At 42.1% G+C, this 23,653-nt stretch overlaps 1 protein-coding gene, 1 long non-coding RNA gene and 1 other non-coding gene across 27 annotated transcripts in view; 2 read left to right on the top strand and 1 right to left on the bottom strand.

The window, feature by feature from the left end:
• nfasca (neurofascin homolog (chicken) a) overlaps positions 1-23,653 on the top strand; it is a 167,193-nt gene that overhangs the window by 89,695 nt on the left and 53,845 nt on the right. For 20 of the 25 annotated variants that reach the window (XR_005206239.1, XR_005206233.1, XR_005206235.1 and 17 more), the window contains 7 exons: positions 1,965-2,142; positions 7,359-7,376; positions 9,090-9,195; positions 15,834-16,030; positions 16,454-16,576; positions 19,983-20,153; positions 21,066-21,113. Coding sequence is in view for 20 of the 25 variants with exons in the window: in XM_037764635.1 (XP_037620563.1) it covers positions 2,049-2,142; positions 7,359-7,376; positions 9,090-9,195; positions 15,834-16,030; positions 16,454-16,576; positions 19,983-20,153; positions 21,066-21,113 (757 nt within the window). In the remaining 5 variants the exon portion in view is untranslated. The remainder of the gene's footprint in view (positions 1-1,964; positions 2,143-7,358; positions 7,377-9,089; positions 9,196-15,833; positions 16,031-16,453; positions 16,577-19,982; positions 20,154-21,065; positions 21,114-23,653) is intronic. The other 5 variants (XM_037764702.1, XM_037764720.1, XM_037764805.1 and 2 more) reach the window with 3 other exon arrangements.
• trnas-cga lies at positions 17,925-18,006 on the bottom strand. The gene has a single exon. It is a non-coding gene; the product is annotated as a tRNA-Ser (tRNA).
• LOC119485681 lies at positions 22,196-23,418 on the top strand. Its single transcript, XR_005206335.1, has 2 exons — positions 22,196-23,132; positions 23,187-23,418. It is a non-coding gene; the product is annotated as an uncharacterized LOC119485681 (long non-coding RNA).

The following is a 23,653-nucleotide window of genomic DNA, read 5'->3' on the forward strand; positions in this document are numbered from 1 at the left end:
TGGTGGCGAGTAAATTAGAAATGTTTGGCTTGTCGGCCGGCTGCTGAATAACGTGGCAAGAAGAAGAAGAGTTATATCACCGAGTGTAGTAAAACATGGATGTAGTGTCCGTGTTGTCGAGGTCAATCTAAAGCTCCTTTATGGGATTACCATTCACTGCCATCTTTACCAGTTAATGACACCAGAAAGTCCTAATTGGGCAAAAGGCGAGGAAGCTTGGTATGGGTGTAGTTGACATTGCACAAACAAGAAGCTACCACAACAGGTGGGTGTGCGTTAGGCTGAGACACACAATCCAAAACATACAGAATCTCTTAAACCCTAATGGTACGTGTCCACAGGATCCGTCCTTTCCACGCTTCCCATTCATTGTCTATCTAAGCAGCCGTGCAATGCATTCTGGTAGCGTGGCGGCGCGATTCGAGAGACGAAGCGTCACGTCGCCCGCTCCTCATCTGCATAAAGTTGAGGTCCAGTCTACTTTATGTAAGTCACGGGCGTCCAACGCGACTTGCCGTCTCTCGAAACTCCCGAGAATCTTTTAAAATAAACGTTCACGATCTAAAATAAAGACAGATTCAGCGACTGCATGGCTTATTTCTCGCCTCAAATGTTTTCAGAAACACATTTCGGTGAACTATTTTTGTGAAATAAGAGAAGAAAGTTTCCAAAAGAGCCTCCATGTTGTTTCCGGTTTGAAAGCTGGGATCAGCAGCCAACGGAGGGAAAGCGTTCGTCCAATCAGAAGCCTGGTGCCTTGTTTCTAGTGACAGCCCACCAAGCGTCCAATGCTGGGAAGCGGCGCGTCCCCTCGCGATAAAAAACGACCCGGTGGACACGTACTATAACTGAAAAAGATCATTTTGATGATGTGATAAGGACACACACTGCAAGTAGCTTCTGAAACCCTGACCTGTGGAAGAACATCTACCAGACAGAAGATATCCTCTTATTACATGCCTCTAGTTTGACGGCAGTGAATTGACAATTGACATGTGATTGAGTGACTTGACTCTAGACTTCATAGCCAAAACCTTAGAATTGTGTCTTGTAAAACAATAACTTTCTTGTATATGAATGGTCCATTGACAGCATTTAAATATCTCCTCCCACTAATTTGGAAGATTTGGCATCCCCTCCTGTCCTGGACTCACGGGGGATTGTCTGGTCTTGGGACAAGACTAGGAAGACAGATATGAGGGCCTCTCAATGGTTTAAAAAGTCTCACAACCTTAAAAATCTACGACACTAAGGTCAACGACCAAATACAGTGGGAGACATGCCTCGTTTGTCACTGCAGGTGTCAAGCTATTACACAAATGGATGTTGAAGCATCAGCACCATCAGTTTCCTGCCTTTCCACGGGCATTATAAGTTAATATTGAGATAAATATCACAGCATCATCTTCATAGTAGTATATGACTATTTTCAATCAAGTCTTCAACATCAAATGATGGAAACCTTTATTACATTTGGTGATATTTGTTTTTGTACAATTACATTTTGCCTTTTGAATTTGTGAACCAAAATGTGTGATGGTGAAATGATGGTGAGAGGTATTTCCCAGGTCCTAAGAAGTCCATCAACACTCTTTTGTAAATCCAAGTCAAAAGATTATAAAACTATACATTCTCCATCATGATTTCTGGGCAGATAATTGAAACCATCCGAGCTTTTTTGCTGTGACACAGCTTGTGATTGGAGCCTGATCCTACTTTAAGAATCAGTGCCACGGAGCTTCTTCCTTGGCTTTGTTTCTAGGCTGCTCTCTCTGGGGAGCCACACGGGGACTCAGCTGTGAATGTAGGCCAGAGTCGACACACGCTCTCATGCCAAAACACATACAGTACACAGCAACACGCTCATCAACACACACACAAACAGTTTATACTGTAGATGTACTGTGCCGTCTCCTACGCTGTCTTCATCCTATAACCATCTGTCTCTGTCTCTGGGCTCTCAGGTCCTCGGTTCGGCTGTCAGGAGAACCATATAGCCAATCGGGAGAGGTGTCGGGGCGAGAGGCCGGCCAATCGGAGGGGGAGAGATGTCGGGGCAGGGCGGCCATGTGGCCCTGGCTCTCATGTCATTACTGCTGCTACTCTGGCGCGAAGCAGCACCCATTGAAGTCCCAAATGACCGTAAGTCCCTCAGCGATCATCAGATCCACGTCAACGCAATATGTTGCAGCAAATGGTGATACGAATGCCATCCCAAAAACGATGACAATTCACAAGGGTGCTCAATGCTGCTGGGATTGCTGCAGCCCCATTAACTTGTAACCAAGGAAGCGCAGTGTCCAAGTTGTTTGTATGAGTGGATCTCCAGAAAGCTGCAAGCAGCAGCAACACCAAGGGGCAAACATCCAACTGCCTGCTCAGAACATGCCTGTTCAGAACGGGCACCGCACTAGTAGAAGTGAAATACTGAATCATTGGAGTAACTCCTTAAGGTCAAAGTTTTCACATACAAATCTCTGTAAATGTTTCTTTAACGTTAGAATCATATTCTTATAATCACCATTAATCAATCACAATTACATGTCAGCCCTGCTGGGTTTAGATGGACCCTTTGAAAAGGAAACTGTGGCTATTAACTATTTGTTTTAAAGGTCTCATATTGTAAAAAGTGAGGTTTTCATGTCTTTTATATTATAAAGCAGGCTTAAGTGCTTTATAAATACTATTAAACTATCAAAGCGCTCAATATACGGAGAAATATACACAGCCCGTATTCAGAAATTGTGCGTTTGAAACAAGCCGTTTGGATTTCTGTCCACTTGTGATGTCACAAATATACAATATTGTGCATCATTAAACGTAAACATTCTAAATGTGTCCCTGTTTATTTCCTTTTGCAGTGTATGTAAATAACATCAGCTGACAGGAAGTAAACATGGACCCAAGCTGTTGCCTGGCAACATAATTCTGTTGCAATTCCGTTGCAATTCCTTTGAAAAACACTAAAATGGAGCGTTTCAGACAGAGGGTGAATACAGGTATACTCAGGCAGACAGTATTAGGAAAATAAAGCTTTGTTTTTAACATTACAGCATGTAAACATGTTCTAGTAGAAACCCAAAATACAAGTATAAACCTGAAAATGAGCACGATATGGGACCTTTAAGCAAGACCGGATTCAAAGAGTAAACATTTCCATCTCAATTTAAATTGAACAAAAGTAATGACATTAGAAGCCAGTTTTAAACTTGTGCAAAATGTGCATGATTTACTGGAAAAAAAGATGAACTCCAAGAGTAAAGTTAATGCACAGGTTTCAAAATATTTTAGCATTCATTTTTAAAATATGAAACCATAAGTGTGTTGCTGGAGCTATAGCGATCACATTAACATTTGATTATCATGAGAATAGACTGCTTATCCCTAGATAATGGTGTTTGGCTTTGGGTGGCTCCCAAATTCAAAGATGATAGGTCTTCATTGATTCTAACATGCACATATTCATATATAATACATGGATATACTCCCAACACAGACACATGGAGTCTCACGTATTCTCATACCTGTCCATTATGACGAGTATTAAAGCCGGACTGGATTCTGCTGTTAAATGGATTCCTGAGGGAGATGGGAACAAAAGCACAAAGGAGAAAGGGAGACGTCAAGCCTTTTCTTCCTCTTTTCTCTTCCTCTCACCACACGTACACACACACACACACACACATGCACACAAAAACACATTTTTCACCGCAAAGATGAATGTTTCACAATTGTGCAATGAAAAATGATTGGATGTTGAGAGCCCCAAGGACACCTGGCTTATATGTTCCATACACAACACACACACACACACACACACACAAACACACACACACACACACACACACACGCATCAGTCAGCTGTCAGTCTGCTATTTCTCGGCCCCCCTATGGCGCCATCTCTCTCTCTGTTTTTTTTATAAGCCTGACCTTTCAACTGTGGACTCAGGATGCTCTATTGATCTGATACACACACACATGCACACACCCTCCCCTTACAGCCCAGTGACCTTAACGTATTCTCCTCACTGTGATAAACTGACATTCAGGGACTTGATCTATTTCTAACAAAAATATAATCAGTTGGTCGTTTGTGGATAGATTCAACTCATAGATCAGTATGATGTACAGTAAAGGGTTCACGTTTGCTGCGTGGCCTGAAGTGTGATATTTCCATGCAAGAATTTAAATTCATAAAATCTACAAACACACTGTGCTGAAAGTTGAATCATTTTTCAGCTTTGCATGTCATCACATTTCTGTATTGCGAAATGATGCTATATGACATGTTAAACCCCTAATGACTCTTCTCTTGTAGCTTTTTGTCAGAGATAACTAAGGCAGGTGTTGATGGATCAAATGAGTAGACAGAATGAGAAGCCCCATCCCCCTCTTTTCCTTCTGTCTCCTCATCTGCTTCACAGCAAACTGCACTCTTGACCTTTATTGATGAGTGCTTTCCGCACATTTCTAGAGGACACACACACACACACGCACACGCACACGCACGCACGCACACAAACACACACACACACACACACACACACACACACGTTGACACACTCACACACACACACACACTCCATTTTTACATATAAATATGGGGGGCTTTGGCTCAGTATAGGTAGAGCTGGTCATCCTTTAATCGGAAGATCCGTGGTTCGATCCTCCAGTCTACGTGTCAAAGTGTCCTTGGGCAAGATACTGAACCCCGACCCCGGTGTGTGAATGAGTATTTAGATTAGCAGGTTGGCACCTTGCATGGCAGCCTCTGTCATCAGTGTATGAATGTGTTTGATGGGAAGATTAGAAAGATGCTATAAACGCTGTTCATTTACCAATCAAAAGGGCACATGATGAATGTTTAAAGGTCCCATATTATAAAAAAGTGAGATTTTCATGTTTTTTTTATTATAAAGCAGGTATAAGTGCTATATAAATACTGTGAAAGTATCGAAACGCTCAATCCACAGGGAAATACCCACAGCCCATATTCAGAAACTCTGTATTTGAAACAAGCTGTCAGGATTTCTGTCCATTTGTGATGTCACAAATATACAATTAGTTACATCCTCAAACATTCATGAGTTAATATTGTCATTTAAAGGTCCCATATTGTAAAAAGTGAGATTTTCAGGTCTTTTATATTATAAAGCAGGTTTAAGTGCTTTATAAATACTGTTAAACTATCAAAACGCTCAATATACAGAGAAAGACACACAGCCCGTATTCAGAAATTGTGCGTTTGAAACAAGCCGTTAGGATTTCTGTCCATCTGTGATGTCACAAATATACAATATTTAGAACATTACACAGTTTGAAACATAAACATTCTAAATGTGTCCCAGTTTATTCAGGGTTGCGGTGTATGTGAATGTCATCGGAAGTACACATGGACCCAAGCTGTTGCCAAGCAACGCCGTTCTGTTGTAATTTTGTTGCAATTCCGTCGAAATGCGCTAAAACAGAGCGTTTCAGACAGGGGGTAAATACAGGCATATTCAGGCCGACAGAATGAGGAAAATATATATATTTTTTTAACATTACAGCATGTAAACATGTTCTAGTAGAAACACAAAATACAAGTATGAACCTGAAAATGAGCACGATATGGGACCTTTAAAGCTCCCCTCCAGCTAGTGTTACTTTCTGTTTTCCGGTTAACGTTTTTTCTCAAACAGATAATGGGGGTGTGGTTAACAGTCAGATGTAATTCATTACCATGGCAACCAGATTTCATATCTTTTCAACCCAGTTTAGATTAAACCAGCTTGAAAACAGCTAACGCTGTAGTATATGGTGCTGAATTTGATGAATTCACTGTTTATCTGACCACCGTTTGGCTGTAAAATGAGAGAGTTTGTGACCCGTTGAGCCAAAGCCAAGCAGCGCCCGCCGGCCGGAGCAAATTTTCTAATTTTACAGCTAAACCGTGCACTACAAGATGTTTCTGAAAACATCTGAGAAGAGAAATAGACATTACAGTAACAGAATCTTGATTCATATTTGATCAGCGCTGCCTAGTTTGACCATTTGTGAGTTTCGTGAGCAGCGATTGAAAGCTGCATTAGAGACTGCTTGGCTCTGATTGGTTGTTTTCCTTTCATCTCATTGGTTCCTTCCAAGCGGATCGCGAGGCAGTGATTGGTAGACGTTTTTACATGATTACAGCAGCTACAGATGACGACTCTCTTCCGGTCCTTTTTCGGAGCTCATCAGTAATGGATCGCTGTCGGGGTGTAAAGACCATTTCAACCATTTCAACCAATATAACAGATATACTGGAGAACATCGTCAACCCTGCATTTAAGTTACCGACTGCAGCTTTAAGAAAAGGTTCACTTCCCTGGTTTTATCATAGTGCTCAACAGTGCACTCCGTAGTCAAAGAAGTACGCACAGTGCAGTCATTTTAAAACTTCATGTGCTGGCATCAGAAATACACCTAAGCAGCTTTGAAGGCAATTGTGCTTCCATGTGGTTACTTATCAATTATCAGCAATTGAAATACACAGTATGAGTGTGTTACAGTCTTTGATTTACAATCTAAAGCTTAACTTGTGTGTTGTCTTTCTCCCCCCTCACTGCACCCTCTGCTGATACGGGAACTCCTTACAGGTGAGTCATTGTTTCTGTATTTCATTCTATAGATCACATTTCTGTTGCTCATGTCTCTCAATAACTAATTTCAACATTTTATGAACATAAACTCTACACAACATAACTGTAAGCTATAACAGTGGTTCTCAACTGGTCTCCTTAAACATCAGGTCACAGTCCACACACACACACACAGTAGGTCGACATCATTATTTCCATCCATCCAAAGCTAACCATTGTGCTGTGATTTCACAAAATGAAAACTAAAACTTGTTCAGACTACTAAAGCTGTTTGAACGGTATACGTGAACGGGTCTGATGAAAGGGAACACGGCGACACAGTTGCAGTGCTATGAATGACACAGAGGCTGGGTTTCAACCCAGGACACGACATCTTGTGTTCAGTCGAAGTAAAACAAAGTGGAGTATATTCCGTGTCATGTTGGTGTTCACCTGTACTGTAAAGTTGCAGGTTAGAAGTCCAGCAAGACAGAAAAGGTACTGAACAAAATAAAAGCGCTGCTCTGGAAAATTCACTACATTTCAAAGTAAAGTTTTTCTTTCTGACAAAGTTGAACCACCTGGTCACTCACTCACAAAATGCACAGCACCAGTTGGGAACCACTGAGCTGAACATAACTTAACATGATGAATATAATATATAACATAGAACTATAAATGTTTAATATGTCTCTAATATGATTAACAATCACATTACAATTTGTCCACACCTCTCTCTGTCTCTCTCTGGACTAACAGCCAAGATCCTTCAAGACCGTAAGTGATTCTTTTTAACACGTCACTGCTAATGTTTCTGTCCCACCAACTCGTGTTATAGCTTATAGCTCGTAGTTTACAGTGCTACAGTAGCACTTGCTCATTTGGCTGTGAAAAAGACTGAACATTACACACTTAACATCTGTAATTTACTACTCTTTCATCGTTCTTTCTCCTCTTGCTCAATAGAGGCAAAACACACTCACACAGTAGATGTTAGGAAACAAAAAGTTATTAATGAAAGAGAGTAAATGATAGATGGGAATAACCCAACAGATCATTGGTTGTAAGAAACCGTACGTAATGTGTACAGCATGTGAAATACAGCATTCGGCTATGTAGCGTAGTAATACGGTATCATAACTCAGAGGTTTAAAGAATGTGGTAGAAGCTGATATGTTGAGGAGTAATTTCCATACCAATTATCTCTCATAGCCCAGCTTTGATCACAACCAAGCCTACTATGAAAATACTCTTATGGTTGCCATAGCAACACGAGGGATATAGTCCCTTTTCAGTTGCGGATGAGATTAGATGGAATAGCTTCAATTACGTATCTGTCCTTCTTATGGTCCAGCCACAGAGCTTTCTTTTAGAGCACCGAGCCCCTCCTTTAATCCGGCAGGCGGCCGGCCCTCTCAAGTGCTTGTTATCTTGTATTGTGCGTATACACTTTGTGTGAGTGTGTGTGTACTTGTGTGCAGTGTTAGATCCACAGCCCTGCAGGGTTCAGTGAGCTGGAAATACGAAAGGGCAGAGAGATGTTGGGCCGCGTGGTGTGTCTGTACTGTCGAGGGGTTTGATGAGCCATTAAATATGTATAGTAGACTGAACACAGCTGGGGAGGTGGACACTATGATCTGTTTATTTCATTCATCAGAGTGTAAAGCAGGTTTAGACTGATAAATGAAAAGTAAATCAATTCAAAAGAAAAAGTGATGAATCATTGGGAATGGTTTAAAGGTGAGGCGATATTCTATAACTGCTCTAATGTCAACCGATCCCATGAAAAGACAAAAGTATTGTGTGTGTATCAAAGCCTGATAAATGTTATTCCATCAGAGAGCCACACTGAGTGACATGTTCCTTCATCACCATGAAAACACACACTGTAGTTTATTGTGACTCAATCCCACACATACCGTCCTGATGCCACAAACACTCACTAGAGCACCAGATGTGGATTAATCCGTCGCTGAAAATAGTCCCCAACAAATGCACTATTTCCTCCTGTTTGAGTTTCTACACAGTTAGACAACTTTATATATGCATACCTGCTTCTACTCGTCATTTAAGCTATATGATGTTTACACTGAGTACACATTGGAAACTAGAAATTCAATTTTGTGGCTTTGAACAAAGTGTAGCAGTTCCAAATTAGGTGAGTTTGAAAAGGTTCCTCACAATAACCAATTTAAGTTGTTGATTGCAATGTGTCCTCTTCTCCTTCCTTCCTTCCTCCCTTCTACTGTCTCTCCGTTGAGTTTTATTACTGTAACACAAGAAATCAATATATTGACCCGGAGGAAAGGTCCATGTAAAATCGGAATATTGAGCTGTTGAAAACTCTTATTGTTTAAAGTGCACTGAAACGAAAGCAAAGCGGCGCCGTGGCGTGTGTGTGTGTGTGTGTGTGTGCATGTGAGTGTGTGTGTGTTCATTATGAGTAAACGGTCCTATAACCTTGTCTCTGTCTCTCTCCTCCTCCCACAGTGAAGCAGCCCCCCACTATAGTCAAACAGTCAGTGAAGGACTACATTGTCGACCCCAGAGATAACATCATCATCGAGTGTGAGGCCAAGGGCAACCCAGTGCCAACGTAAGCAGTACAACCCCCCCCCGCCCACACACACACACACACACCCACACACTGCCCTCACAGCACACTCACTTATCTGTCCTCTGCTCATTACTGGGAGTTTTAAGGAATAGATCCAGTTGTAGAGACACAAGCAGATGATACATTTAACAAGGTTTAAGGTTTTTTTTAATATATATATATATATATATATATTTTTTTTTTAATTTTATTTTAGAATAATCATTTCATTTACTACCAAGGCTGCAAAAATTGCAAATGCAAATGCAAAAAATCGGGCTTTTGTTTCATATTTAAAGGTGCTTAATACGGACTTCAGAGTTTACCTATGATTGAGGGATTGCCTCCACACAGCTCTCAACATGGCGACGGCTGAGCTTGCCGCTATAGCAGCTAATGTTGCTAACAGTGCAAACAAAGGTAATAGTGCTGACAGTGTTAACCGATATGATATGAGCACAGTGCAGAGCGGTGGCCGATACACAATACCCCACTTTATCTTTATAGTTGTTTGCTTCTATAATAATGCTCTGAATTTTGAATTTAAGCACCTTTTCTTCACACTGAAGAGCCTCCATCCCAATACAATGGAGGGGAATCAAGTTTCATTTGTGGTGCTCACAGACATTAAGACTTCCTCATGATGAGTAAACTAGAGTGGATGAAGTTAACAGAATAGCTTGTCACTTAATGAGAGCGTTTGAAAAGTCTTGCAGGTGACTCAGAAACAGGCCGAGCTCACAGTGAGACCGACATGTGACAAAACACAGTGACAGGCTGCAGGCTGCGTGCCCCAATCACACGCAGCTGGAGAGGAATCAGGAAAACGCAACCCAGCTGAGGACAAAGCGGTCCAGATTCACGTGGTGTTGATCATGAGACATTCTTCCATCCTCCTCTTCCTCTCTCCTTCCCACTGTCTATCCATTCATTCTTTTCACTCAGGCTCATTGTCTCTCTCTCTGTTTTTCTCTTTCTGTCCTCTCCTCTGCTGCCTTTTGTCTCCCTGGTCTATGTGTCCTTGGTGTCTCCTTGCCCTCCTGTCTCTCTCTCTCTCTCTCTCTTTGTCTCTCTCTCTCTCTCCATCCATCCCTGTGTCTCTCTGGCAGTGAGAGTTATGTGGAGTGACAGTGCCACTCAGATGTACCGCCCCCCACTTGTCTGTCTGTCCCACCTCGTCCCCTTCAGTTGAATGGTGTCTTACCCCAAAGCTCCTTCGCTGCCCTCTAACAACCCCATAAACTCAGTGTGACACCTGTCTGCTCGCCCTCGACAGCCTCAACCCGACAATGGCTCTGTTGTGCTTTTTGCTGCTTTCTCTCTCTTCTAGGCAAAAATAAACAAGCTAGTTACACTAAATGTTGAAATGTTGTTATCCAAATGCAGTTGACACCAAGTCTCAAGTGGTCTTGCCAGTATTTGGTCTTGAGTTTTTCCTTTACCTATAAAAATGCAAAAGTCTGTCGCTGAGTGAGTGATGAAGTTACAAGATCGGTCGGCCGAGTGTTGGAGTTCCCTCATCGGTCGTTGCTCTTTCAAAATGAAAAGGCGGAGAACAGTCCTTTATGCAAATGAACCCGTCCAGCGCGTCGCGTCCGGCTCATGAAACTTGGACCGAGGTGTCAAACTAGGCGATCTAGTTACCTCCGCCAAGGCCGAAGTTTGTGATTGATTTGAAAGACATTGTTTGGAGGGGTGGAGTGTGGCACAATGAACAATCCATTTGATTTTGGTGGCGATCCGGATTCGGGAATTTTTTTTAATAACTCCGCTCAGCCTTTTGCATTAACACCCCAGTCCACCACAGGGGGGCAGCGACGTACATGAAACCTGCCTTGGCGGAGGTCTGCGCTCTCCGAGTGCACTTCTAGTTCTAAAATGAAATGAGATTCAACAGTGGCATAGACAATTGTCGCTTAAAATGCTTTCAGAAGTAGATTTTGGTGGATTGTATAGATGGAATAACAGAAATTTATTAGCAGGCCGCAATGTTGTGCTGTGTTTAACATTATAGACATCACCACTGACTATTTGTTTGACAATTTAGCTACAAACTCACAGACTGACCGTACACGGTCCAGACATGTACTCGGTTTGGACCGAGTCTGTTTCTCCATATACACCTGGCATCAACATGTGATCTACGTCTGGATATCAGAACATGTTAAATGACTAACTCATTTGCATATTAAGATAATGGGGGGGGCAGAATAGCAATAACAAGAATGTGTATGAATATAAATTGTGAATGCAAACGCCTGTAATCAGATGTCATTATCCAGATAATGTCTCCAAGATCCATGTTAATAGCAGGTGTAAATGAGGCCTTATGTCTTTCCTGGCTGTCATTTATGTTTTGTAATTTGTTGTAGTCAAAATTTTAGTGAATTCTTTCTTCTTCCTGTCATGTTTGAGACTTTACTGTACTGAGGGATTACAGAGAGATCACTCTCTCACAAGGTGAGAAGCCTCCACAGGCTTCCTCATGCTCCTGTGTTTTTGAGCTCATTGAGGATGCTCACCGGAGTCCTAGAACGTCATTTATGTCTCGATGGTAACCCTCGATTTGTTGTGAAACTCTCGTGAAACACGGTTCAGGTCGGGATGGGTTGTCGGGCAGCAAGTCTCGCGAGAGTTTCCGCAAAGCTCTTGACGCGGCCTACATTCGGTGTGTACGCTCTAGCATCTGCTCTGGTAGAGCTGGCTGACTTCCTGTTGGCTGTGGCGATAAAATTATCTAATTGTCAGCTCTTCTAGACATTCTACAAATTATATTAATAATACAATATTAGACCTAACAGATCAAATTCTGATAATAAAAAGAGTCATTTGGATTCACCATTTTACAGCTGCTCCTTTGCCATTGACGGGAAAAGGGCTTTCTGGGCCAGTGTGCATCACGTGGTGAATGCAGAAGTTGCCTTACCCCGGGCAGCCACTATGCTAAAAACACTTCACAGCACAGCTCCATACCCGGGGACTTGATCTTGACTAGATGTCAGAATTGCTCAGACTCAGACACGTCTTGACTGCAGCCCTGGTTGAAACATTGCTTACATGTAATTTTTGGACTGAACAAACAGAAAATCCTCCCAAAATCACAAGCCCCTGCTTGATGTATTTTCATTTGAAGTCATCTCTGTGAAATTATCCATCCAAAATAATAGTTTTAATATTTAATCAATTACGAGATAGTTGCGTTTTGTGGCCACATAGAAAATAAGGTAAGACTTTCTGTGACGTGCATGTCTATAATGCATTATGAACATACTTATATGTGTTTTAATCTGCTTATAGCACTGTAAAGCAAACAACGACCACTTAGAGAGACCTATAATCACATTATAATGCATTATGACAGTGAATATAATGTATTATAAAAAAAGATTGTGTTTTACAGCTATGAGAATTATAATACACTGATCCTTGCAAAATCAACAATTCTGAAGTTCTTTGATACACGGCCTTATGAGTCTACATAAAATGCTTTATAATGATTATTGTTATAAAGCATTATGAATATGTATGAGTGCTTATATACCTATGATTATAGAGTGCCATAAGCAGATTATAACACATAATAAGTATGTTTATAATACATTATAGACATGCCAGTCAGAGTTTTATTAAAAGTTTTTTTTCATCTGATTACAAGCAAGAAATATTTTATTACAAGTGGGTTTATGTACTTAAAGCTGAAGTAGGTGAGATTGGAGCAAATATTAGTTATTTTTACAAAACAGTCGCTATATCGTGACAGTAGTACATGAAACAGGTAACCTGAAAAAATGCATGTGCCTCTGTGTCCTCCGGTGTCTTCTGGTGCTCCTAACGGCATCTGCAAGATTTCACAGACCGGAGGAAAACGAGCAGTAAGAGCTGATCTGAGGTCTGCTGTCAATCTCCTGTCTGTGAGAGCCGGCTGTCAATCACTCTGAACTCCGACTAAACGGTCAAACTAGGCAGCGCTGATCAAATATGAATCAATATCCTGTTACGTTAATGTCTATTTCTCCCCTCAAATGTTTTCAGAATCATCTTGTAGTGCACGGTTTAGCTGTGAAATGAGAAAGTTGGTGACGCGGCCGCCATTGTGAAATCTGGTGAAGGAACCCCAAGTTCTGGTCACATGACCGGAGAACAGCCAATAGGAACGCTCTCTCTCTGAAATGACCTGTGATTGGTCAAAGTCTCCCGTTACGGGCTAGATATTCTAAAAGGTGATATGCTGAAAGGTTATTATGGAATTTTGCCAAAAATATACTGCCTACTGCCACTTTAATCATAAACTAGCAAATTCTGAAGAATATTGCCGGCTGGCGCGACAAAGTACTTTCACATCTGAGACAAATATGGTATGTTAATGACCTTTTTTCTCCCAACGCTAATTGGAGGACGGAGTGACTGAAGATCAACAAAGAGCTTAAACCAGCTGGATTAGTCTCCATCCTTCTCTTCTATGTCACTCTCTCTCTCTCTCTCTCTTGCTCTCATCTTTCTCATTCACAGATTTTCCCCCTCTCTCCTCCTCACACACACACACACACACACACACACACGCACGCACTGGGTCTCCAGTGGTTACATCACTGGGGGTATGATCAGCTCAGGACAGTGGTACATTGTTTATTTGGAGACAGATTGGCTTTACGTAAGACACACACATACACATACATGCACACACACACACACACACACACACACACACACTTACACAAGCTCACAATCAGGCACTCACGGCCACTCTCCCGTGCACACACATACTGGCTCTCCCCTTCCCAGGACGAGCTTTGTGCTCCAATAATGCACTCAGTTGACTATTCATGCTCATGAAACATTCAGCGTAAGGGATCGTTCACTTATTCACTCACAGTCAGTCTCTCACTAAACACACATACACACACACACACACAACAAAAACACACAAGCACACACACACAGCTCTGGTCTCTGGTCAGAGCTTCAATAGTGGCCCATTGTTCAGGCTCAGTGCTGTGCTGCACCTCAAACAGGCCCGGCTCAACTGTAACTCGCCCTAAAAATGACAGGAAGCATCTTTTGTAAATCCCCACTCGTCACTAAAAATAGCGGCGGGGTTATGTAAGCATATTCAGTGTTCTTCACTAATCAGGGAGCCCTCTGGAAACACCACATGGAGCAGGATTACGCTACAGTACAGGCACATGGTGTGTTTGCTGCTGTCCATGTGGCTTTTGCGTAACGTAAGATGGCAACCACACAACAAGCAAAGGACTTTCACATTTTCTGGTTGTTGAAACGATTAAAGTGGCAGTAGGCAGAACGTTTTTGGCATCATTGGGCAAAAATTACATAATAACCTTTCAGCATATTGTAATTCAAGAGTTCTGAGAGATAACTAGATTTCTGCTCCTCCTCATGGCTCTGTTTTCAGGCTTTAGAACATCTAGCCAATCACAGGTCATTTCATTGAGAGAGAGCGTTCCTATTGGCTGTGCTGCGGCTGGTGGGCGGTGCTTGGTATTTCCTCAACTGATCTCAACATGGCTGCCAGGTCACAAACTTTCTCATTTTACAGCTAAACCGTGCACTACAAGATGATTCTGAAAACATTTGAGGAGAGAAATAGGCATTAACGTAACATAATATTGATTCATATTTGATCAGCGCTGCCTAGTTTGATCATTTGGTCGGAGTTCGCGAGTGATTGACAGTCGGCTCTCATAGACAGCAGATGGACAGCAGACCTCAGATCAGCTCTTACTGCTTGTTTTTCTCCAGTGAAGTCTTGCAGATGCCGTTAGGAGCACCGTAGGACACAGAGGCACATGATTTTTTATCAGATTACCTGTCTCATGTACTACTGTCAGGATATAGCGTCCGTTTGATAAAGATAACTTTTTAAAATCATATTTGTTCCAATTCTACCCACTGCAGCTTTAAGAGTCCATGTTAAGATGGTGATAGCCCAGCGGGTATACCTCTTGCTACATCACTTTCTCCATGTTTCCCCCGCCTTGATTGTCTCCTGTTAAACAAGTGTGCTGGTGTTTTCTCACATATAAGCCCATTAACTTAAAACTACATACAGCTTGTATTATTGAGTCAATATCATACACACCACTCGGCTACCCCGAGTCTCTTTATTACAGAAAACTACTGTTTTCATTCACTAATGAAATCTAGCCACGTCAACTTTTCCTGCAGATAATTCAAATTAAAATCCTATCAGGAACCTTTGAGCTGCTGGGTGGGGGGGGTTTCACCGTAAATTTACTGTATAATAATAAACACCTTCTCACTTTCAACTCGTCAAATACCGAGGCTTGGTCAGTAGCCCTACGCTTCAAACTATGACGCTCTAGGTACCTCTCTAGCGTCAGTTTTGGACACGTCAGGGACGGCTGTAACTTTCTGGTGTTACTTGCCGATTTTTAGGTTTACTTATGAAACAAAACTACGTGGTTTAGGAAAAGATTGTGGTTAGTTGGACGGTTGGTTGTAACGCAATGGAAGGTATGTCTAGTTTCCATTGTGTCACTTTGAGTTCTCTTCAGCCACGACGATAAACGCAATAACAGTCGGTTGTCACAGGAAATACTGTATCAAACTGAGAATCACATAACGCTAACGCTCTGATTCGTCGTCTTCCGGCTCAGGTTCTCATGGCGGAGGAACGGGAAGTTTTTCAACATCGGGAAAGATCCCAGGGTGACGATGCGAAAACGCTCAGGAACTCTGGAGATTGGTTTCCGTAGCGGCGGACGACCGGAGGACTATGAGGGGGAGTACCAGTGTTTTGCCAACAATGAATTCGGAGTGGCTCTGTCCAACAAAATCCTGCTCCGGGTCTCCAGTAAGAATACACAGGAACTCACACACAATGCATACATTGAAATATCATCATAGGCTACAAAGAAGTTCATTCTAATCAATGCATGGTATTTTATATTAGAAGAAAATGAAATGCAACAGCAAGGATTTATTGAATGCTTATTGCGACTGTCCTTGTTTTTAAATATCTGTCGATCACAATTGCAACCGGCATAAATGCCCTACAATACAATGAATCATGTGTAAAGAACAGTAACAGTTTGTGGGAGACTTGGCAGACCATGATGGACAAAATCCTATTATCCCCCCCCTCCCCCTTGTTGACTGAAATTCTTGTCATAAATCATTTTTCACATCTCTTTCTCTCTTTTTCCTCCTCCTCTTTCCCCTTCCCTCCCACATCTACACCCATCACCCCGCCCACCCCCCCGTTCCCATCCTTCAGAGGCTCCTCTGTGGCCGAAAGAGGTGCTGGAGCCGGTGGTGGTGACTGAAGGCAGCCCGTATGTTCTAGCCTGCAACCCCCCACCAGGCCTGCCTCCTCCGATCACCTTCTGGATGGACACCGGTGAGCAACAATTACACACAAATATACACACACAAGTACACTTTCTCTACTGTATAGTGTGTTTTATCTGTGATGATTTCCTTCCTTGCTGCCATCACTGTATTAGCCAGTAAAAATAGATCTGTAGTAATATTTGTATGGTGGTGCAGCAGCAGGTGACAGCTGTATGTTTACTGGCTTTTTACACCAAGGCGGAAAAAGAGGTGAATTTTGACCTATATCCATATTCCATATTCCTCAAATGCAACTTTCTTTGAAGGAATTTTTCCTCTTAAAACTGAGTACCTGGAGGCTGACTGCATCATTCTCCTGTTTATTGTTTTTTTTCTTTCTAACACAACCACCTCAATTAAAGTCAATCAGCATCCTCCAAAGAAAAGCAATCTAGATGCTGAGAAGTGATTTTAGTTCCTTTACAATGTGACAGGCGAGAGGTCTATCAGGTCATCTAGAGACAGGCTTTATTTCCCTCTTTTCATAGCAGTTTGTCTCCAGTGACCTCTGAGCGTCATGCTTTAGTTTAGTCTTTTATCCCCCATGTTCTTCTCTCTCTCAGTTTCTCTTACAGTCTGGAGCCAGTCTGGCATCCTATCCTCACCTCTCTCCTTTACACTGTATTGTCCTTCTCCCAAGAGAGTTACGCTACAGTACTGCTGAGCCAGTGTGTGTGTGTGTGTGTGTGTGTGTAGACCTCCGTGTCCAGCCAGACACGATTAAAACACAGAATGATGAGGGACAGACCAAACTAAAACTAACATAAAGATTCGGGATGAGATCTATAAGTGTTACGGATATGAAAAAAAGTAAAGACTTATTTTTAAATCAACATTTCCTGCTTTCATTTCAAAATAAAAGCCCTCATGCATTTTTTTTTTTATGGACAGAATTCCTTCATTTGTTAACACAAAGCTTTTATTCTGAAATATGTGCCGGACAGTGTTGTAGAATATGCAGTGACTTGGAGAGCTCCGTGAATAAATATAGTACCGGGTATTAATTGTCGATCATTACTATTATTCACAAATTACCACACGTTTCTCAACCTTTCTCTGTCTAAAATAAATATAAATGATATTTATAATGAAATGAAATGGCCATTACAGAAAGGCAAAAGAAAGGGCTGATAGCAGGAATGCAGCGTGTGTGAACAACTGACGTGTCAATCACGCAGCCACCACGCGCTCGTGACGTTCCCAGTGTGCATGAAGCGTAAGGCTTCCAGGTAGAAAGTTACGGTTCCTTGACATGCAGGCAGTCAAGTTTGCCATTCTGGTCCCAATGACTACTAAATGTCATCGCTGAGAGCAGGATTCAAACCATTCTGGTCTGAATGTCTACTAAAGGTCATCGCTGTGAGCAGGATTCGAACCTGCGCGGGGAAACCCCATTGGATTTCGAGTCCAACGCCTTAACCACTCGGCCATCACAGCTGTGGGATGTGGACATAAAGGTGTGATAGATCAGCCGAGATGATTCCAGAGGGGTGGGGCAAGACAACAAAGGCCTGATCACCTCTTGTTTAGCAGATGGAGCGGGAGATGGATGGATTAAAGATTTGAGGATCAGAGTGGTCGAGAGGTAGAATGAGGAACAAGGAGATCAGAGATGTAACTGGGGGCATATATGTAATTAACAGGATCTTATAGTTTATTCTGAATTTTACAGGAAGCCAATTGAACCAACTGTAGGCGATTTAAAGCAGTTTGACTGAGGAACGTAAAGAGGGAATTACATTAATCTAGACAGGACAAAATGAAAGTGTGAATTTATAGTTCAAGATCCATAGAAGACCAGATGCATCGGATTTTGTTTTTGCAATATTTATTAGCTGGAGAAAACAGGACTAGACGAGTTTAGTGATGTGATGGTCAGAAGTCATATACCGGTCAAAGATGATACCAAGATTCTTAGCAGTAATGAAACGGGCCAATAAACTGATCTACTGCAGTGGCAGAGTTATCGGATCCAATGAAAGGAGTTTGGGATTTGTCAGGGTTGGTGTAAAAAGCACCACAACCGTAACATTGACTGAATGACTTGGAAGGACTAAAACCTAAAAATGTTTAAGAAGATAAAGATTAACTTCCCAGTTAAAAACATAGATAGTGCAGCTAGAGGTCCTTTCACCTTATGTGAACTTAACACACACACACACACACACACACACACACTAGAATATACACTCAGATCAACCACAGTACATCAGTGTCTCACGTAGCCGTGACACTGTAACACGCCAGGACTGCTGGCCCGGCCGCTGATTGGTCCCAGGGCATCGTCTTGACGACCATACGGCTCACGTCAGCTGTTGCAGTTCCAGAGTGTGGATGAGTGTCTGTCTGGATGTCTGTGTGGGTGCGCTGCTAGTGAACATTTGCCTGCAGCGACTGTAGGATGACACATCAGCCGCGTTACCAGAGCTAACTAGAACAGACGTTGATCTCATGAGTTGTATATGTGAAGATATACGCATCCAACATTCTACAAGCTAGCGGTCGGCCTTAAAGGGCTCTATGCTTCTACATTTAGAGGTGACGTTTTTAGCTTTTGATGTTGGAGATCGGTGGTGATGGTAGCATTTGATTTGTTGACAATCAAATTTCTGCTGTGTTGTGTAGTCTACAGTATGGATCAAAAACACTGGATGTTGCATTTCCCATAATGCAACCAATTTTTTTAATAGACCCAGCCTGCCTGGTAAACACCGCCTCTTTCAAACTCTATGATCCCAAAAAATTGGAAGTAGTACATTTATAGCAAAATATAAATATCCAGATATAATTACAAACTTACCATACAAAATGATGATGAAAGATATGATAGAAAATGGCCATTGTGTTACATGTGTTACACAGTTCTTGCCAGAAAACAAATAGTGCGTTACATACCCTTAAAATAAAGTTATACTGTGACTTCATAATCATAACTATATATATAATTTTACAATAATAATAATAATAATAACAACAATAATAATGTGTGTTAGTCTTGAAGTCCCGTTTCATTGCTTATCCAAGGTGAAGATTCTTCAAGTGTATACATTAAAGCTACGACGAGGAACTTTAATTTTAGCTGAGTTTCCACCAGAAGTTCCTGGGACTTTTAGTTCTGGCGGGAGGAGGAGCCGCTGCTGCCGGGGCTCCGACTGCAGGTCGAAATGGTCCATATTCTCACAGACGGTCTCTTTTATTTATCTATGTCATAGAGAGTCATCAGCATTAAACTGAGGTTTCACAACCAGTTACAAAAGTTACTTTAGTAACTTTAAGTTTAACATTAAAACTGCAAATATACATCTCTTTGACTCAGTGCTTTTAGAATACTTAACGCAACTACTAGCTGTTACTAATGCTGCAGTTTCTCTTTTTTCCCGCCCTGCCCTCTGTTCACCTCCTGTGTCTTCCAGCTATGACTCCCATCCCTCAGGATAAGAGAGTGTCCATGGGTCTGAATGGAGACCTGTACTTCTCCAACGTTCTGGCCAAAGACGCTCACCATGACTACAGCTGCAATGCTCGCTTCCTTTTCACACACACCATCCAGCAGAAGAACCCCTTCTCACTCAGAGTTCTGACAAGTGAGTGCAACACACACTCACGCATGACCTGCAGATCCCATACTGACTTTGAGTTACATCCTCAAACATTCATGAGTTAATATAGTCATTTAAAGGTCCCATATTGTAAAAAGTAAGATTTTCAGAGCTTTTATATTATAAAGCAGGTTTAAGTGCTGTATAAATACTGTTAAACTATCAAAACGCTCAATATACAGAGAAATACACACAGCCCGTTTTCAGAAATTGTGTTTTTGAAACAAGCCGTTAGGATTTCTGTCCATCTGTGATGTCACAAATATACAATATTTAGACCATTACACGGTTTTAAACGTAAACATTCTTAATGTGTCCCAGTTTGTTTCCTGTTGCAGTGTATGTAAATGACATCAGCTGACAGGAAGTAAACATGGACCCAAACTGTTGCCTAGCAACGCAATTCCGCTGAAATGCACTAAAACGGAGCGTTTCAGACAGAGGGTAAATACAGGTATATTCAGGCCAACACGTATGAGGAAAATTATGTGTTTTTTGAACATTACAGCATGTAAACATGTTCTAGTAGAAACATAAAATACGAGTATGAACCTGAAAATGAGCATGATGTGGGACCTTTAACAGGAACCGCTGCAGTAACAGTGTATGAACGCTGTGGTCCTGTCCTCTCTGTGCGTGTTTTGATCACACACCAGTGCAACCCAAATGGAGTGTGACATATCCCCATCTAGAGGGGATGTCATGACATGACATGAGATGCATGAAATCATAACCTTTGCTGATGTTTTTTTCAGGCTGTTGCAGAAAAGAGAAGACGATGAAATGTTGGATTATCTTGATGTAATGTGAAATCTTTGTTGTGAGTGCTCAGGTTCTGAGTGTGGACTGATGAGCTACTGTGTGTGTGTGTGTGTGTGTGTGTGCCTGTGTTTTCAGCGGAGCCGTATAATGACACATCTTACAATGCCACTGACCCCTATGGTGGTGAGTCACTTCCTGTCAACCTCCTTAGTAAGGTCCCACAGTATAACGGCTGCACACTAACCTGCTAGCTCAGTGAAGCTCAAGTCATTCACTGACCTCAGGCTGACCTTAGACACACAGTTAACCTCCTAACTGCTCTCTGCTGTACATCTGTACAATTCACTGGGTGGCTTCATGTGGAAAAGTGAGTGTGAGTTGTTGTGTGTCTTTCGAGGTATAACTGATACGTTTGCTGTCGATATTAAATATTTTTTTTAATTGACCCACCTACTGTATCCACCCAGAGCTGGCGACCTCTTCCCTACGCGGACTATGATAACAAGTACACCACTTCCCTGTCGCCGGTTCACCGGTTTTCCTTCTTTGGACCACTTTTGGTACAGTAGGTCCTGACCACTTCAGACCGGGAACATCCCACAAGAGCTGCAGTTCTGGAGATGTTCTGACCCAGTCGTGTAGCCGTCACAATTTGGCCCTCGTCAAAGTCGCTCACATCCTTACACTGGCCCATTTGTTCTGCTTCCAACACAAAGTTCAAAATGTTCACTTGCTGTCTAATATATCCCCCCCACTGCCAGGTGCCATGGTAACGAGATAATCAATGTTATTCACTTCACCCATCAGTGGTCTTAATGTTATGGCTGATCGGTGTATATAAAACCCTTTTGACCCTCTTGGCATGCGACAACGGAAACTCCTCATATAACTGACAACAACAGAAAAAATTCTATGTAAAATGTTGCAGCAGAATCAAATTTCCACCATTCAATCAGTGTAGCGTTAGTCAGCTGTTCATTAAATATAGAATCAAACCAAATGACGTCCAGTGTAGGCGAGGAGAATGAGCGACGGGACCAGATGTGACTTCCAGTAAAAGACTAAACACTAATATGAACTCACACAGTAGAAATACATCTCATTTAGTCCATAATCTGTTTATTCCACCTTTCAATCAGAGTTAAATGATCACATGTAATGAATACACATACAGTAATTAACACACAAATCACCCTTAATTCAAGTGTATTGCACATACAGTAGAGAATATTCATTACGCCATACATCTATTGAATGAGCCCATAGCTGGAGGGTACAGATCAGACAAAGTGGCACCATATGTGCCATTGGATGAACTAGGGGGGGTAGATGGGATGTTCCTGAGGGAGTAGATGCTCCTACTAGTGACAGACCAGGCTGGCGGCTCTGAGGCCCAGTGGGACTGGCGCTCCAGCACAGAGGAGGATTAGGTCACATGATGAATATTCAGTCTGGTTCATGCTGTGGTCATTGATAGTCATATATGTATGGAAATAAGGTGTGCTGCCTCCTGCTTCTGCTCTCACACACATCTCTGTGTGAGCGCGGGGGAGTGACGGGGACTGTGACAGCTGTGGAAATGCTCACACGCGAACGCGAACTATCTATTTTATCACTAATCTCTTATGAAGGCACAGAGATGCAAAAACCCAAACTCTGTCATTCTTTATGTGTGTGTGTGTGTGTGTGTTGGGGTGTTGGGGTGTTGGGGGGGGGGGGGGGGTCTTAAACTGCAGTGCATCCTGGGAGCTATCCATGTTTGCCACATTTCCAGGGCGCTCACTGCCCGTCTTTTGCTCCCACTATAGCGATTGTTAACAAAGTCACTTTGGCAGTTTGTTACCACTAACCTTCTTCTTCTTCTCCTCCTTGTGGCACAACACTAACAGATCCTCCTTTGCCGGCCACTGGAGAAGCTCTAACCGCTGACAGATGCTTTAATCCCATACAGATCTGCATCACAAAGGAGACTAATGCTAATTTAATCCCACAGCCTTTTCAGCAAACTGCAGCTCTCTGCTGACTCGATGTTATGTCCACAGTGTTGACAGCATTTGTGTTGGGATTGGATCAGACCGGAAATGTGCAGTCTAGAACTGAAAGTGATGAGGAGTCAGACAAATTAGTCTTTGTAATGAGATCATTTAAAGAGCAACATTTTTTTCGATGGCCGACGACCTATCCTAACCTTAACCATTCCAAGTCAATACCTAACCTTAACTATTCCAGGTCAATATCTAACCTAAGCCATTCCAGGTCAATACCTAACCTTAGACATTCCAGGTCAATACCTAACTTTAGCCATTCTAGGTCAATGCCTAACCTTAGCCATTCCAGGTCAATACCTAACCTTAACCATTCCAGGTCAATACCTAACCTTAGCCATTCTAGGTCAATACCTAACCTTAGCCATTCTAGGTCAATACCTAACCTTAGCCATTCCAGGTCAATGGCTAACCTTAGCCATTGGAGGTCAATGCCTAAACTTAATTGAACCATTCCAGGTCAATACCTAACCTTAAGCAATGGAGGTCAATAGTTAACATTAACCATTGGAGGACAATAGTTAACCTTAACCCTTCCAGGTCAATAGTTAACCTTAACCATTGGAGGACAATAGTTAACCTTAACCCTTCCAGGTCAATAGTTAACCTTAACCATTGGAGGACAATAGTTAACCTTAACCCTTCCAGGTCAATAGTTAACCTTAACCATTGGAGGAC

This window comes from Sebastes umbrosus, chromosome 1 (genome assembly GCF_015220745.1).
Source record: "Sebastes umbrosus isolate fSebUmb1 chromosome 1, fSebUmb1.pri, whole genome shotgun sequence".
Lineage (NCBI taxonomy): Eukaryota > Metazoa > Chordata > Actinopteri > Perciformes > Sebastidae > Sebastes > Sebastes umbrosus.